Source organism: Schistosoma haematobium, chromosome 4, assembly GCF_000699445.3.
Source record: "Schistosoma haematobium chromosome 4, whole genome shotgun sequence".
NCBI lineage: Eukaryota > Metazoa > Platyhelminthes > Trematoda > Strigeidida > Schistosomatidae > Schistosoma > Schistosoma haematobium.
Window position 1 is genome coordinate 11,082,811 of NC_067199.1, and position 15,517 is coordinate 11,098,327.

The window sequence follows — 15,517 nt, forward strand, 5'->3', positions numbered from 1 at the left end:
CTGCAGCACGAAAAAATGAAGAGAAATACCTGAAGGACATATTTCAAAAGAACGGCTACCCAATCAACTTCATCAAAAAGCACCAACGGCACACAGCATCGGAACCCAAATCAAACACAAAAATCAACAAAAGGATCACCCTACCGTACATACAAGGAATATCAGAAACCGCAACGAGACTGCTGAAAACCTTCGGGATAGGTGTGGCACACAAACCAACAAAATCATTACAATCAATCCTATGCAAACCAAAAGATGAAATAACAAAGGAAAACAAATCAAACACCATCTACAAAATAAATTGTACCAACTGCGACAAACACTACATCGGACAAAGCGGACGCCCCCTCCACCTACGCCTACATGAACATCAATTAGCAGTCAAACGCCATGATATCTCTACACTTATATCAATACGCGTGGATAACTACGGACATTCATTCGATTGGGAAAATGTAGAAATCTTAGACAGAGGAAACTCCAAAAACACCAGAGAATTTTCAGAAGCTTGGCACTCAGGTCAATCAGCAATCAACAAACATATTGAAATCAATCAAATTTATCAACCAATCAGGAAAATCATGCATAAATATAGGAATAAAAATCAAACCAATGGGAGACACAACCAAAACAAAGAAGTAAACAATGATAAATTTAAGGTCAACATGAACCAATCAACATCGAGGTGCACAGAACAAGCTGTGAAACACATATGGAGAAATTCGAACACTTCACTTCTATCTGAAGTTTGTGCTGATGATGTCGTTCAGAAGAACGATGAAAGCTCCACGACCAAACCATCCAGCTCAGAGAACAAAACTCCACCAAAATCATCCGCCTGAGCTACAAATCTTCTCCACCATCTCGAAGGATATTCCATATCGTAAATAAGACATAATAGAGATAAGAAATCATTGTGGTCACGCCTGATTATGAATTAACTAAACCTGGGAATATAAGATACTTGCTTTCAACTTACTGGTCCACAAATACTGTGCTTTATGCAAAACTTACAAGTCTTGCATTTTTTGATAAGTATTTGTGAGAAATTACAAGTCGAAATAAAGGAATTATTATTTCACACTGTTAATTTATAGGAATATTCGTCAAGATTAGAACAAATAGTTTGACAGAAATTGGGCGCCGAGTATAGAGAAGACATTTTAGGTGGAAATTATATTTGAAATAATCTCAGCGATTGAAATTTAAATAATTCCATTGTCTCGTCCAGACAAGTTAGCTGGACGAAACGTTGGAATTATCTAAATTTCAATCGCTGAAATTATTTCAAATATAATTTTCACATTTTTTACACTGTATTGGGATTTCTTCCATCTCTCTGTGATACAAACTAATTTCGAGTTAATGAAATCTATAAATTGGTAGTTTCTATTCGTCTCAATTGAACTACTATTGAAAACCATGAAGCAGTGGACAGCTTTTTTGTCCTAGTATGGGATTCCTCACTAATGTATATCCACCATCCTAACAGAAATCGAACCCAGGAACTTCTGGTCTCAAAAACAAAAAACAACTGTAAATTGATCATCATTGAATGTTTTATATTCTAACGTTCTAATTGAACCTCATTTAAATTTCAACAAAAAATCTTTAATACTAATAAAAGTAGGCTTTTATACTTTATAATAAAATTTTCAATGCGGAGGGGGGAGGAAGGGTAGAAATTTTTGAAAGATTATTTAAAAAAATATTCTACCTTATTCAGATTGAAATCTTTCTTCTTAAGTCATCTAATCAACTGACAGAAAAAGGGAGATGGAGAGAAAGATTAAAAAAAAGAGTCAACATTATATAATTTTATACCACTTGAGAAAATACTTATTCAGATTGTGGTCTCATCTCTAACTACGTCTTATTTTATTCTTAAGTGTTAATAAATGACATGTATTTTATTTTCAGCAGTTGGGTAACACCCTCCTTCTTATCTGAAATGAATGTAATATAAGAAATATAATACTGATAATCACTTTTAACACATTAAATGATTACATCATCAATACATATCAGATAGATAAGTAGATAATGAGGTAAGAAGACAGGAAATAAATGTATCCACTTGAAAATCTCATTTCAAGGGGGAAATAAATAAATTAGATTCAATGACATGGGATGAATAGAGAAGAAATGTATGTAAATGGGATAGGGCGGTTAAGAAAACTGATAACCAAGAACTATCATTGAATAGGTAAATAGGTCATCTATGGTTCAATTTTGTTTTTTGCAACAAAAAAAAATAACAGAAAATTATCAGATAAAAGGGAAAGTAACAGAGGTGGACTGGGAAAAAAAAACATGGACAGTAAACGGAATTTACTTCAAAATCTTGGGGAGCTAGAAGTTTATTTATTACTACAAAATGCTAAATTGCTACAATATTTTGATGCATTCATAAATCATGGTAAGTGTAAATATTACACTTTACTTTGTCAAATATCTTGTCTATTAATATTCCTTATAATTCATCATATATGAAAATTATATTTGAAATAATATCAGCGATTGAAACTTAAGTTATTCCGATGTTGCGTCCACTAAACTTGTCTGGACTTCTTCAGGGTAATAATAATCAAAATTAAGATTTTCAATTTAACAGTCAAATCAAGCACATTAAAGATTTGATTTAATTGTTAAACACTATATATTTGTTTGATGATTTTGATTATTACCCTGAAGAAGTCCAGACAGGTTTGCTGGACGAAACGTCGGAATCACTTAAGTTTCAATCGCTGATATTATTTCATATATGATAATTTCTCTATACTCGGTGCCAAATTTTTGTCAACCTATTCGTTTTATTGTTGATGAATATTCGTATAAATTCCTTACAATTGTTTACAGAATGTTTACGACTAAATTTTGATATGGTTAACATTGATCGATTACCGAATCTCAACCAATATTTTGATGTCCAATGATTAATGCTACCTAAATTTTATCTAGCAAATTATAAAATAGACACCTGATTAAATGATCTATTAACATTTGACGATTTGATGTCAGTTAGTTGAAGATGATCCACAATGTGTCTCTGATCCAAGTTTCATATTAATTAACACATTAGGGAGGTATAATTTCAACCTTATATATTGTAATATATTCTGGAAATAAGTACAGATGTACACTAGTTCAGGGTATTATCAAGTTGATGTAAATTAATGAGAAGTAGTAACAAGAAATGTTTACCGTTTCTGAAAAGTAAAAACACGCGATTTTTTTATTATTGAGGATTTGGGGCAAAGTTCTCAGTAACTTAATTGAAATATATGTAGGATAAATAAATATAAAAGAAAACATGATACACAACAGCTATTTTGATAGTATACACAAAAAAACCGTGATGTCATAATACAATATGATTTTATAATACCACAAATAGAATGCTAATATGGTGTTATGAATACATCATTATTAGAGTAATCTAATAAGCGACTAGCTTCGAAGGGTATTTCTCATGGTTCTAGTGAGAAGTCGTGACCGGTGGAAATAATCCGTGTCGGGAGTGAGGCAGTCACCCACCTAAGATAATGGAAGATGGTCGCGCAATATCGTGGATTGGTTGAAGTTTGACATTAACACTGTGGGATGTTGGTTCGCACACCACACCAGAGGTCCTGGTTTCTAATCCCGTGTACGGGATCGTGGATGCACACTGCTAAGAAGTCCCATACTAGGATGAACCGACTATACGGTACTTCCTGGATTTTAATGGTGGTATAACACTGATGGATTTATGATCTGAATCTAAACTTAACAATTTCCGCAACCCTGTACTGATAAAGTAATAAGCCCTAGATATTTTTTTGAATATGTTAATATGAACTTCCCGATGTATTATTGTATAACGACTCAAGTTTGAAACGTAAACTATCATCATTGTAACGATCCACATCCACAGGAGTGTACATAGTAGCATGAGTGAGGAAAACTAGAAAAGAGAACAAAAGAAAAAAATGAATCAACGCAACCTAGCAAACGCACAAAATGCACTTGCATTTATTAAACGAAAACAATAGGCAAAATTTAGCAATGATATAAGTCTCGAAAATTAAAACTAAAAGCAGACAGAATGAAGTTTGCAATCCGCTACAACAACAACAACAAAAAACATTTTCTCCAATTTATTCATTTAGCAAGTAGATCTTAATATAATGTAACATCATTGTAGGTATATACCTAATGATCAAGCTATCAGTATTGTATAACTTATTTTATTCACAATTTTACATTAAGGTGGTGATGATATTCAACAATTGATTGATTCATTAAATGATCCTAAAGAATTTGATCAACTTATTAAAATTGTTGAAATGGATAAAAAACCATTACATGTTCAAAGATTTAAAAAAGCACTTCTTCAATATTCAACACAAAATATCACATCACATCACAATCAACAGTATATAACTAAAGAATTTCAATCAAATAATATATATACTAATCAAGAAGGATCAAGTTTAAATATTGATAATAATAATAATAGTAATAATAATATGTTTACAAATTCTAATTGGTGTTCATTAGTACCTTCAATCTATTCAGGATTAAATCAATCATCATTAATTAATTCATTATCTTCAACACAATCTATTCTATCGAATTATTCACAGAATTTCAATCCTTTATTTAATCAATGGGCAATATTGAATAATTCACAAAATGCTCCAATGTTTCAGTTATTAGCTATGGGTATTTCAAATCAACAACATTTAATAACACCAGTAGAAAGTGTTGATAGAAATGACCATAGTTCTAGTGAGTTATATGTGTATATTTTCATTGTAAATTTTCTTCATTATTTTCAATGATAATTTTTTTCCGAAATAATGTTATTGTTGAATTGAGAATTGATGTGAATTTTTTTTCCAAATTTGCGGTTAAAATGATATTTCATTTGTAGCTGTGACTCTTTCTTTATGAAATGAAACTTAAATTAATAAAGAGACACATAAGACTCCTCAGCAGTGAGCATTCATGATCCCGTACGTGGGACTCGAACCCAGGACCTTGGGTCGCGAATATGAACGGTTAACCTTGTGGATCGTGGCTGTGCATTGTTTAGGAGTAACATAATAGAATGAAACGGCCAACCAGTGCTTCCAGGTTTTTATGGTGGTCTAACACTGATCCATTCATGATATCTAAACCTAATGATATCCACAACCTATAATGTAAACTACAGATTTTAAATAGCTAGTTATCTTCAAGACAGAGATAGATTAGGAATGAATGCATACATTTTGCTATTATCAGTTTCATTCATAACTCTTAATCTTCAGTCATGTACATTTTCTGTACCCTTTAAGATATTATCTGAGTAGCTAAGAATCCTAATCATGATCAATATGATCGGTAAAGAATTTCGTAGAACCTTATAAGTTTTATAAATTGTGAATCGAATAGCAATTGCAAATTCTGATTTATATTATTAAATACAAATACATAACTTAAATTAACTACAATAATTTACTTAATTAATACATAATAACTTTCATCTAAATTTGATCGAACAGTTTCACAGTATTTGGGTGCTGAGTTAATGTGAGACATTAAAGAAGTAGAATGTGTTTGTAAAATCTCAGAGAAAGAATTTGTTATCAGTAGGAAATGTTTAGAAGCATAAGCAATCACTAACAAATATGTATTTTCTGACGTTGAAGTTGTATATTAAGAGACAATAAATTGAACAAATGTTAGTGTCAATAAAATGGATATAACATAGTGATTTCTCGTTTCATAGTAAGCTACTTATTATTTTAAGTAGGATTTTACCTTTTATTTTCCGGTAGTGTTGAGTCATGATTTGATATTGATCAATTAATGGAAGTTAGTATTGAAATAAGGAAATGTTTAGACCTTAGTAAGATTTCTAAGAGACCTTGATTATGATAAAACAACCAACTAGTCCGAAAATAATTGTCATATTAATTAATATCAAATGGTGAACTGTTGAAAAGTAACTAATGTTAAATAACTATTGCATCCTCCTTCGGTACGTTTTAGTAGTGAGCACTCACAACTTAACATGAGTTCGAATCCAGAAGTATAAAGATTGCTTGAGATAATTATAATAACGTTTCAGACTTCACTCAATTCACCGTAATTTTATTTCAGTGGTTTTCATAATTCATCAAACTAAGTAATCGAGTAACTAATCTTTTATGTCAAAGACTTATTTTATCAAGTAAGAAGACAATAAAAACTTGTATGTACAAGTCACTTAACCATTTTCCATTAATTGAATTAATCAGCTGGTGGGAATGGTTTTACTGGAAAACTAAAACTGGTCAACTGAGTGTTCTAAAGACACTTTTGAAAGTTGTGACAGTTGCATAATCAATATCTGTAACATTTTACTGATAAGAAACAGACATTTCGATCCCGCGGTAGGAGGGATAGATTTTGGGGAAGAATGTTTGATGATGTAATTGATTACATAACTTATCTTTACATAAAATTAATTCGCTTCCTTTTTGTCAAGCATTTACCCTAGTATTTTAATAAGAAATTCAATTTTTTTAATAACCACACCTTTCACCTGATTTAGGGGTCACGGAGAAATGCTAAAGTTCAGGAGATACAAGACACTGGTATCATGGTTACTTTATAAATACAGCCTTTTAAAAATGGAGTATTGTAGATAAAAACTCATCTGTTGCCAAGTTACATTTTGGTAGATTACGTAAAAACTCGAATCAGTAGCCATGGGGGAATAGATAACAGTATTTTTATTTTTCGTTAGCTCATCAATCAGCCTTTTATTTGTAGGTGGTTTTGAGTAGTTAACAGATAAACATAAGGCTAAGTTTCGTGATAACTGAAACCAATCGGCGAAGCGTCTTTATAATCAATAATATTTGAACACTAATCTTCCATTATCATAGTTTGAGAGGTTACTACTAGCTATTCGATCAGCTATCCTCCTTTTCCAGAAATGAGAGATTTCCAATGATTGATTATTGGTTAATGACCAACATCATATTTGTTTCGTTCTATAATACTAATTGAATTTTTTCGCTCAAGTTGCAATGAGACCAATATTATAAGGTCTAAGCTTTCCTGCCTACTAGCTCAAATCACGTAAGACCATAACATTGCAAACACGATATCAAGTGACTTAGACCAGTAGCAATAATGCAACTTGATTGATGGAACTTTAGCATCACTAATGACTAAACAAACATGACATTGGTCACTACTAAGTGGTCAATCACTCTAATTAATACTTTATTATATTTGATTTAAATGAAACCTTAGATCCAACGCAATCTAAGGACTGTGGAATGTTTCGTGTGATCGAACTTAAGATAGTGTTGTAGATGGAGGATAAAACAGTTTTCCAGTTCAATATAGTTTATAACCGTTGTGTAGTTACAGTTAATTTGTGATGTAAGTTATCTTGAAAATTGTTTCTTTCGAAAGCTTTTACTTCTTAAGATATTCTCAACTTATGGTAAATCTTTTAAATATTAATTGAAAGTGAATTTACGAAATTAAGATGAATTATTTAATTGAACAATTTCAGAATTATCTGATTATACTCACTCATTGGAACAATCGATTACATCAAAGAAATGTCAACAACAAGAAGAAAACATTCAAGATATTAATGAAACAAATCAATCAAAAACACAAAATAATTTATTAAATAGTCCTATTCTATCAAGAAATAATTCACCATATTCATCACAATTATCACAACATACAATTTTATATCCATCACCTTTAATATCAACCAGTGAAGAAATTAATTTAACAGGAACAATAACAAATTCACAAATTAATGCATTAAAGCTTATTGTAACTGAAAATCTCATTGATGATCCATTGAAAATACGTCCAAGTGCCACTTTAATGAAATCAGATTATTTAAAATTGGAAATTGCTATCACTGCATTATTACCATATTTACCGAAATTTCAAATTAGAAAATCTAACAATTCACGAAATACAAATGAACAAGAAATACAAGTAGGCAACGTTTGTTTTAGTACGGTATATATATATAATATGTATTACATAAAACATAGCTATGGTATCAGTAAAACAGTCGTCTCGGTAGTTATGGAGCAATATAGCTGAAGTAATTCCAAGTCATTAGAAATCGTAAACACAATTACAAGAAAAAACTGTTATATAATTATTCTGAACATTTTAAATGATTTCTTAAATTCAGTAGTCTGTAGAATGAACCAACTAATAATGTAATTGACTAATAAGCGCAGTTTAATGCTTAGTTATTCCAGACCAAACCTCCTAGATAATCAACATTAAGCGTTACACGGAATTTAACACTTTAAGAATTTGTTCTAATAGTATATTATTCACACAATCGATTAGAAACGTAAAAGTATTGAGAGTTGGATTTTGAGAAAAGTAACCTAGTCGAAAAAGACCTTGAAAATAAAACAAAATAATTGACCGGTTCATTTCAATTTCTTGATATGGTCAGACAAATATTTATGTTTAATGAAAGTCACATCTATTACATGTTTTATCAAGTTATAGAAAAAAAATAGATTCAAGTTAAAAAGCAGAAAAAAACCCAAATATTCTCAGTATTTTAAAGGGGTAGAAACAAGTTACTTACTTACTTACTTACTTACTTACTTACTTACTTACTTACTTATTTACTTACTTACTTACTTACTTACTTACTTACTTACTTACTTACTTACTTACTTACTTACTTACTTACTTACTTACTTACTTACTTACTTACTTACTTACTTACTTACTTACTAACTCCTGTTACCCTTCATATTGGAACATAGGCCGCCCACAAGCATTCTTCACACAAATCTGTCCTGAGTAATTAAAGTACAAACCTGAAAATGTATTTCATTACTAATTCGCCGTATATATTAGGAATTTTGATAAAATTGATGCTACCTAAAATGATATCAGTAAACATTGTTCATCAGTTTAGTTATTCTGTAGTCAAGTTACATATCCAATCTGTAGGATTCACTTATTATCCCCTCTGGGGCTACTGCCAGCCTCATACCAGTAGAAAGGAGTCGGGTCGAACATGGAGTTTGCGACTCCATCCCATAGAAAACTAACACTCTAAAAAACGCTAACTAGAAAAAACAATTCAAACCATTTAAACTGCCCTGGGAGTTAGAAGGTCTTCATTTGGAAGAGTTATGATGCCTCATGGTGAAAGCCGGGTTCTTTCGGAAGTCACGAGGCTGATGCCCTTTCTGACAACTAGCGCAATCATTAATTTAGGTATATAGAATGCTTGTAGTGGCATTGGACAATAACCACACAATCTTCAAAGCTGAATATGTGATTGCTCGGAAAATAGATATTCAGTATTTAACGCGGAGAAATACCTAACGATGGAAAAGGCGGAAACAGTTAATTGAATGAATTGGAGTTGATCGAATGGCATAGCTCGGCCATGCAGGCGTGGTCCCTGCTGAATGTTGCCTTATATCTTCTATTCATATTAAATATATTGTTCCTTCTCTAGCCTGACCTTGATCTACATCATGTATTGGTAATTGATACGATACAGTGAGTTGGTGTAGTCGATGGTGTGACTTCTACGTAAGATCTTATAGATTAGGCCGTTATATCATGACAAATCTACAATTTTAGGATTAGGTCTATTATTAGAGCAGTACTAATATCATAGTAGACCATAATTCTACATGCTCATACAATATGAGAGACCGGATGAGTCATCCAAATTGCTGCAGAAATGAAGAGATACAACCTAGAGGTGCTTGGAATCAGTGAAACACATTGGACGCAGGTTGGGCAACAATGACTAGCTTCAGAGGAACTGCTGTTATTCTCCGGCCATGAAGAAAAATTGTTCAATGAACAATGATAATATTATTTCACCGTTACAATGATATCAAATATGTAATTTAAAATCTGGGTTTCATTAATATATTCTAATATTGAACAATTTTAAATGACGAACTAATTAGAAACCGTTTATTTACATACATTTATTGTAGGAGATTTTAAAACTACCAGAAAACGATCAAAATCGTATAAATGGATTAAGAAAACATTCATTGATATTTGGACGAACAGATTCAGTTAAACGTTTAACTAGACCATTGAGACATTTTGAAATAACAATTAATGAAATAACATTTCGTTTGGTACAAAAAATTCCTGAGTTGATTACACAACGAGAACATTTATTTCATATTGCACGTCAAATAGTCAATACTATGAATTATGGTTTAAGTGTAAATCAAACTGGTCAGGTATGTTGTATGGATTTGGAATTTAGCGGTTGATTTGATGTTGAATGTTAAATAATTATTTCCACTTGATAAATTTAATAGAATTTTTGAGGAGTATTTAAGTATCTTCATCATTTTAAAAATTACGTATTACTTATTGACGGTGTTGGGGTTGAAAGGTGATTTCAATTAACGTTGATTTTGATGTTTTCAGTGTTGTTTTCTGAAGGGATCTTGTGATTTTGAAAATCAGCTGACCATGAATAAGATATGTTTTTCTATTTTATTCGTTATCTTCATATCTATAACTAAACCTACCCAATTTCCATTCATCAAATTACAGATACGTACATGAATATCAAGGGTAGGTAGTCGACAAAATTGCCTTTTTTTCATTCTAAGAATAGTTATGCATAATATTAAACGATTAAATTGAAAATAAAACATGATAAAGATCCTGGTTTTATGGCTCAGTGGACAGATTTTTTAGTTTCTAACTTGGAAGTCATTATTCAGATCTGGATTCAATGTGAACTTATTTCCATTCTGATAATCTATTCCATATACACTTATAAGTCATTGTATTTTTACCGATCAATTCGTTGACATTTATCATTTACGTAGTATGTATATAGATACTGTACATTCACAGAATAAGTAGATTACTAAATAAAAGGTGGTAAACCATTGTTAGATGATTGGAAGCAGTTGACAAAATGCTAAGGACTTAGTTTTCATTCTCACATGCACTGACTTACTTACGCCTGTTACCCCTCGTGGAGGAGCATACACACGCATTATATTAAATTAAATAGTTGTAGTTCTGGGATGGATGCCAATTCAAATACAACTATGAATTACAATGTTTAGAGGGCTTACGACACAGGAACGAATGGGACGACTTACTTCTTGCTACACTTAAATGCTTGGTCATTATCAGTAATCAATGTCACGTTTGCCTAGTGTGTAGAGCTAATCAGATTGTGTCGAGCAGTTAGTCCTGGAACTATTAGGTTTCACTATTAAGTGGTCAGAAGTAGTTGTGGTCTGTTTATTTGGTAATTCTTTCTGAATACTAAACATCCCTATTGTGTTTCTCTTAACATTATATTATTTAGGTTACATGGAAAATGTTAAAGGAAGAAATCTCGAAAAAATCCATAGCTGATTACAAATTATCAAAGTAATTTCTTCATTGTTAAATTTTTTTCCCAAATTCAATTTCCTGGTTTGCAATTGATTTATTTTGTTATTAGTTTGTAAGTATAAAAAGTAGGAAAATTATCAACTTGATGATGTAGCCATTATCTATTACCATTAGTTGCTTAATTCAAATCTGTCTGTGATATGAACTTTCTGATTCAGTGATTTCTATGATACACTATAAATTCGAGTCAGAAGTCTTAACTAATGAAGTTCAACCGATTCAGGGATGAGACAATTATTACCATTGTTACAATGTGATGGTCATTTAATATCTTGAATTGATTCAAACTAAAATTGTAAACCATTCGAAATGAACTGATTAGTCCTTAAGGTTAAATGCTCATCTGACGAGTTTTGACAAGCATGAAATCTAGATTTAAGGTTTCCAGTGGATTATCTCCAACCGTCTTACATCATTTTTACTCCTATCAGTTTCTTAAAGTTATTTGGTTGGTCTTTGAACTTCATGTTGAAAATAAGAAAGATTTTACTAATAAAGTTATAGTTCTCTGAAATTTACTGTTAGATATGGATATACATTAGTATGAACTGACAGATTGGTAGTGATCTTTGAATTGCTCAAGTTAGATTCAATTATGACTTTCGTATCTATCCCCTATTGGTTGGTTAATAAATCATTAATTTTATTTGTAATTGAGAATTTCTTATAATTGGTATATATTTTATGCTGATGTAGAATATTAGTAGTTTGCATAGTTCGATTTCATATTGAAAACTAAACGAATCATAACCCATTTTTGAATAAACACCATTAAATGAATCTCATGCTTAATACTTTCTTAATATTTTAAATAATAATCTTTTTTAGCTCAGATGATGAATGTATATTTGAAGCGAATGAAGCAGATTATTCAAATGAGACATTAAGCCAAGTAAGTTATGGATTCAGCATGAATGTTTGAAGTTAATTTTCATTGTAAACTGAAATCAGTTTATGAACCGTTAAAAGTTATGAAGTGCTGAACAACTGTTTTGTCTTGTTATATACCCTCACTAAGTAGGGACAAATCGAATTACTTCTGATCCCATAATGATACTACATCGTTGAACTACTGACTAAAAATCTATTGATTATCTCTGCAGTGTAGGAGATTAAGACTTTTAGTCTATATGCGAGGAAATCACTTGACAAGGTCAATGTGTATTGCAATCATAAGGGAGGAAAGTATGATATTTTTTGTGTCGAATATATTGAATGGAAAAGTAGACATTATCACTAATTCTTTGTTGCCATGGCCACTCCTCTCATGAACACCACTTTGTTGATAGCTGAAATCAAGCTAATCATCAAATACAGAATAACTCATGTTATTTGGTTAAACGCCACCTAGAGAAAAACTTGGACATGGGCATTTTATCACTTCGTACTCGTCATTAATGTATACACACGATCCAGAAGCGTTGTCACCCCTATAATCTGAGCCCGCTTTACATACTGTATTATTAAATAACAGTTTGATGAGTGTAAATAAATATAAACGGAAGGACTAATTTTCCCTATGTCTCGTTATGGTTGGATTTAGTTCATACAAAATGTGGGAACAATTAGTTACGTGATAATAATTTTAGTTGGTTTCTAGCAGAAAAGCCTATGGTAAGTGATTTACTCTATTCGGAATTCATCACAAGTGGTCGTAGATGCATCTAAGATTCCACTGCTGGTCATAATGCAAAAATGTAAGCAACTTGTAATACAAACAATATAGAGATATTCCTTATAGGATCCAGTACACCATTGTAGATTAGTCAAATATGTAGTCTTGTATACTAGCAACGAGAAGCTACAAACCTTTGGATAGATTCTTACATTACAATTGAGTGTTCATGGATTAATTAATTAATTTGATTTACTGATCTTGGTCTTACAGATACTTCTTCAGTTGAAATTAGAAATGCAAGATGTTGTAAATAAAGAAGTTATTTTACGTACCAAAGTTCGTTGTTCTGGTAAAGATTTACCATCAACAAGACAAACAAGCAATGTACGTGGAGATTTGGATAAACTTGTAAACCAATTACATAAATGTATCACTAGAACAGTTAAATATATTATTCTACTCAAAAGGTATGCATATCTTGCAATTGTTCGTTTTATATATAAGAAAAATTTAAATTCATTCGAATTTATTTAAAATCAAATTGATAAGGGTGTTTGTTTTAGTAACTAATTCACATGAGCAATGTTTGAAGTGGTTTTGTAGTGAGCAGAAAACGGGTGGGGACAATCAAATTATCTTTATCACAATATTACAAAGTTACTTGGTAAAATCAAAAAACCATATAGTGAATCAGAAGGGGTTTGTGGAGATTTTAGAAATTTTCACAAATTGAAATCATGAGTCAGTTGAAGCTAGACCACCATGGAAAACCTGGAAGCACTGGAAGGCCGTTTCGTTCTAGTATGGGACTCCTCAGCAGTGCGCATCCACGATCCCGCGGGATTCGAACCCGGGACCTACTGGGTTCGCGCGCGAGCACTTAATCATTAGACCACTGTTCCGGCATCCAACGGTGTTAATGTCTAACTTCTAGTGGGAAGCCGTTACCAGCGGAATCCAACCAGGTATGTTGTGAGATATCAGCTCACTGAAGACAATGGCATACGGTGGCGTAACTTCGTGGATTGGTTGAAGTTAGACATATAGTGAATCGTTAATTTGCAAAACATCAATCCATCATATCAAACTGGACTGTTCCTGTTGTAATCATCAATCCATTGTCTCACATTTCATTGTTCATGCGTTTTCTTACAAATTGCATTGTGTTCCCGTTCTTTTTTTCTTGATCTTCCCCCCCATCTTTTGCTGCCAGACATTACGTTTTATAATATACTACTTATCATATACTACTTATATCAATATAAGTAGCACGTACCACAGTTTGAGTAGATAAAGTAATATATTAAACAATGACAATTAAGTAGAAAACTCATTCATTTTATTTATGAATAGTACTCTTTTATTAGCTGAATATGATATACCTGAGTATTATATTTACCTGATAACTATCAAAGAAGTGAATAAAATGATTTATTTAAGGACCAAATGAACCCGAATGTTAATACGAGCGGAATGCATATGTAACATTCAATTATTATTTACCTAGTTAATCATTAGAATTAAAAACATCTCTTTATCAATGAAATAAGTTCAACTATGGACAGTTTTTTACTGTTGAGTTAAAATCAAAAATTACTTTTTTTCTTCTGTTCAATACATAAAATGACTCTAGATTTGCGTTCATGTGTTGTGATCTAAAGCACTAGGTAACATTCATTTTGAAATGTAATTTGGTCAAGATAACTAACGATTCTATGTTCATAATTGTTCAGGTTGCGAAGCATACTTTGTCAATGACATCGTAGTCAGTGTTATATATTTAAAGCATTCATTTAGTTTGCTGTCAACATACAGGTCGTTTACATCCATCTAAAGATTACAGATGTCATAGTATATAAGTTAGAATTATATATAACTGTTTGAATTATTCATAAATAGTTCAAACTAGTAGATGAAATATTTTTTAGAAATTACTGTTGTTCAGTGACCAAGTCCTGCATATTGACCATTCTTGATTTGTAATTTTTTAAAACGGTAAATAAAATTTTTTTACAATTATCAGTATGCTGAATGTTCTCATTCGAAACCGTATGTTCTGATTTCAACTCTTGGATGAGCACTGCTGTTTAGAAGCCCCCATAATAGGATGAGACGTCTATAAAGTGTTCCTAAAGTTTTAAACATTTAGCTAACTTAAATCGATTCTTGATCTTAACGAAACTTTTTTTTTAAACAACTATCTGTTATCTGAATTAAAAATTACATTTTACCGTTTTTATATACCTTATTTTTTTCTTTCATTCAAATAGTGCTGAGAATCGAGAATCAGAAAGCAGTGAATCACATATTCATTGTTCATCACCTATTCAAAACAATATTGATAGAAATAATACGATGTCTGATAAATAATATAATTTTAATTTAATTTAATATCTATTTGTATAAGACCAATCACTTTCATTTATATTTTACGAAGGATTTTTTTATGCCTTAATTTAT

At 31.3% G+C, this 15,517-nt stretch overlaps 1 protein-coding gene across 1 annotated transcript; it reads left to right on the forward strand.

Annotated features, from left to right (window-relative positions):
- Positions 1–2,313: 2,313 nt before the first annotated feature.
- Positions 2,314–15,427, forward strand: NAB1 (NGFI-A binding protein 1 (EGR1 binding protein 1); the record flags this gene model as incomplete). The annotated part of the gene is made up of 8 exons (XM_051219311.1): positions 2,314–2,419; positions 4,252–4,773; positions 7,544–7,989; positions 9,996–10,253; positions 11,351–11,415; positions 12,268–12,331; positions 13,328–13,524; positions 15,328–15,427. 8 exons carry the CDS (start codon positions 2,314–2,316, stop codon positions 15,425–15,427), a joined length of 1,758 nt encoding a protein of 585 aa, XP_051066170.1.
- Positions 15,428–15,517: the final 90 nt, after the last annotated feature.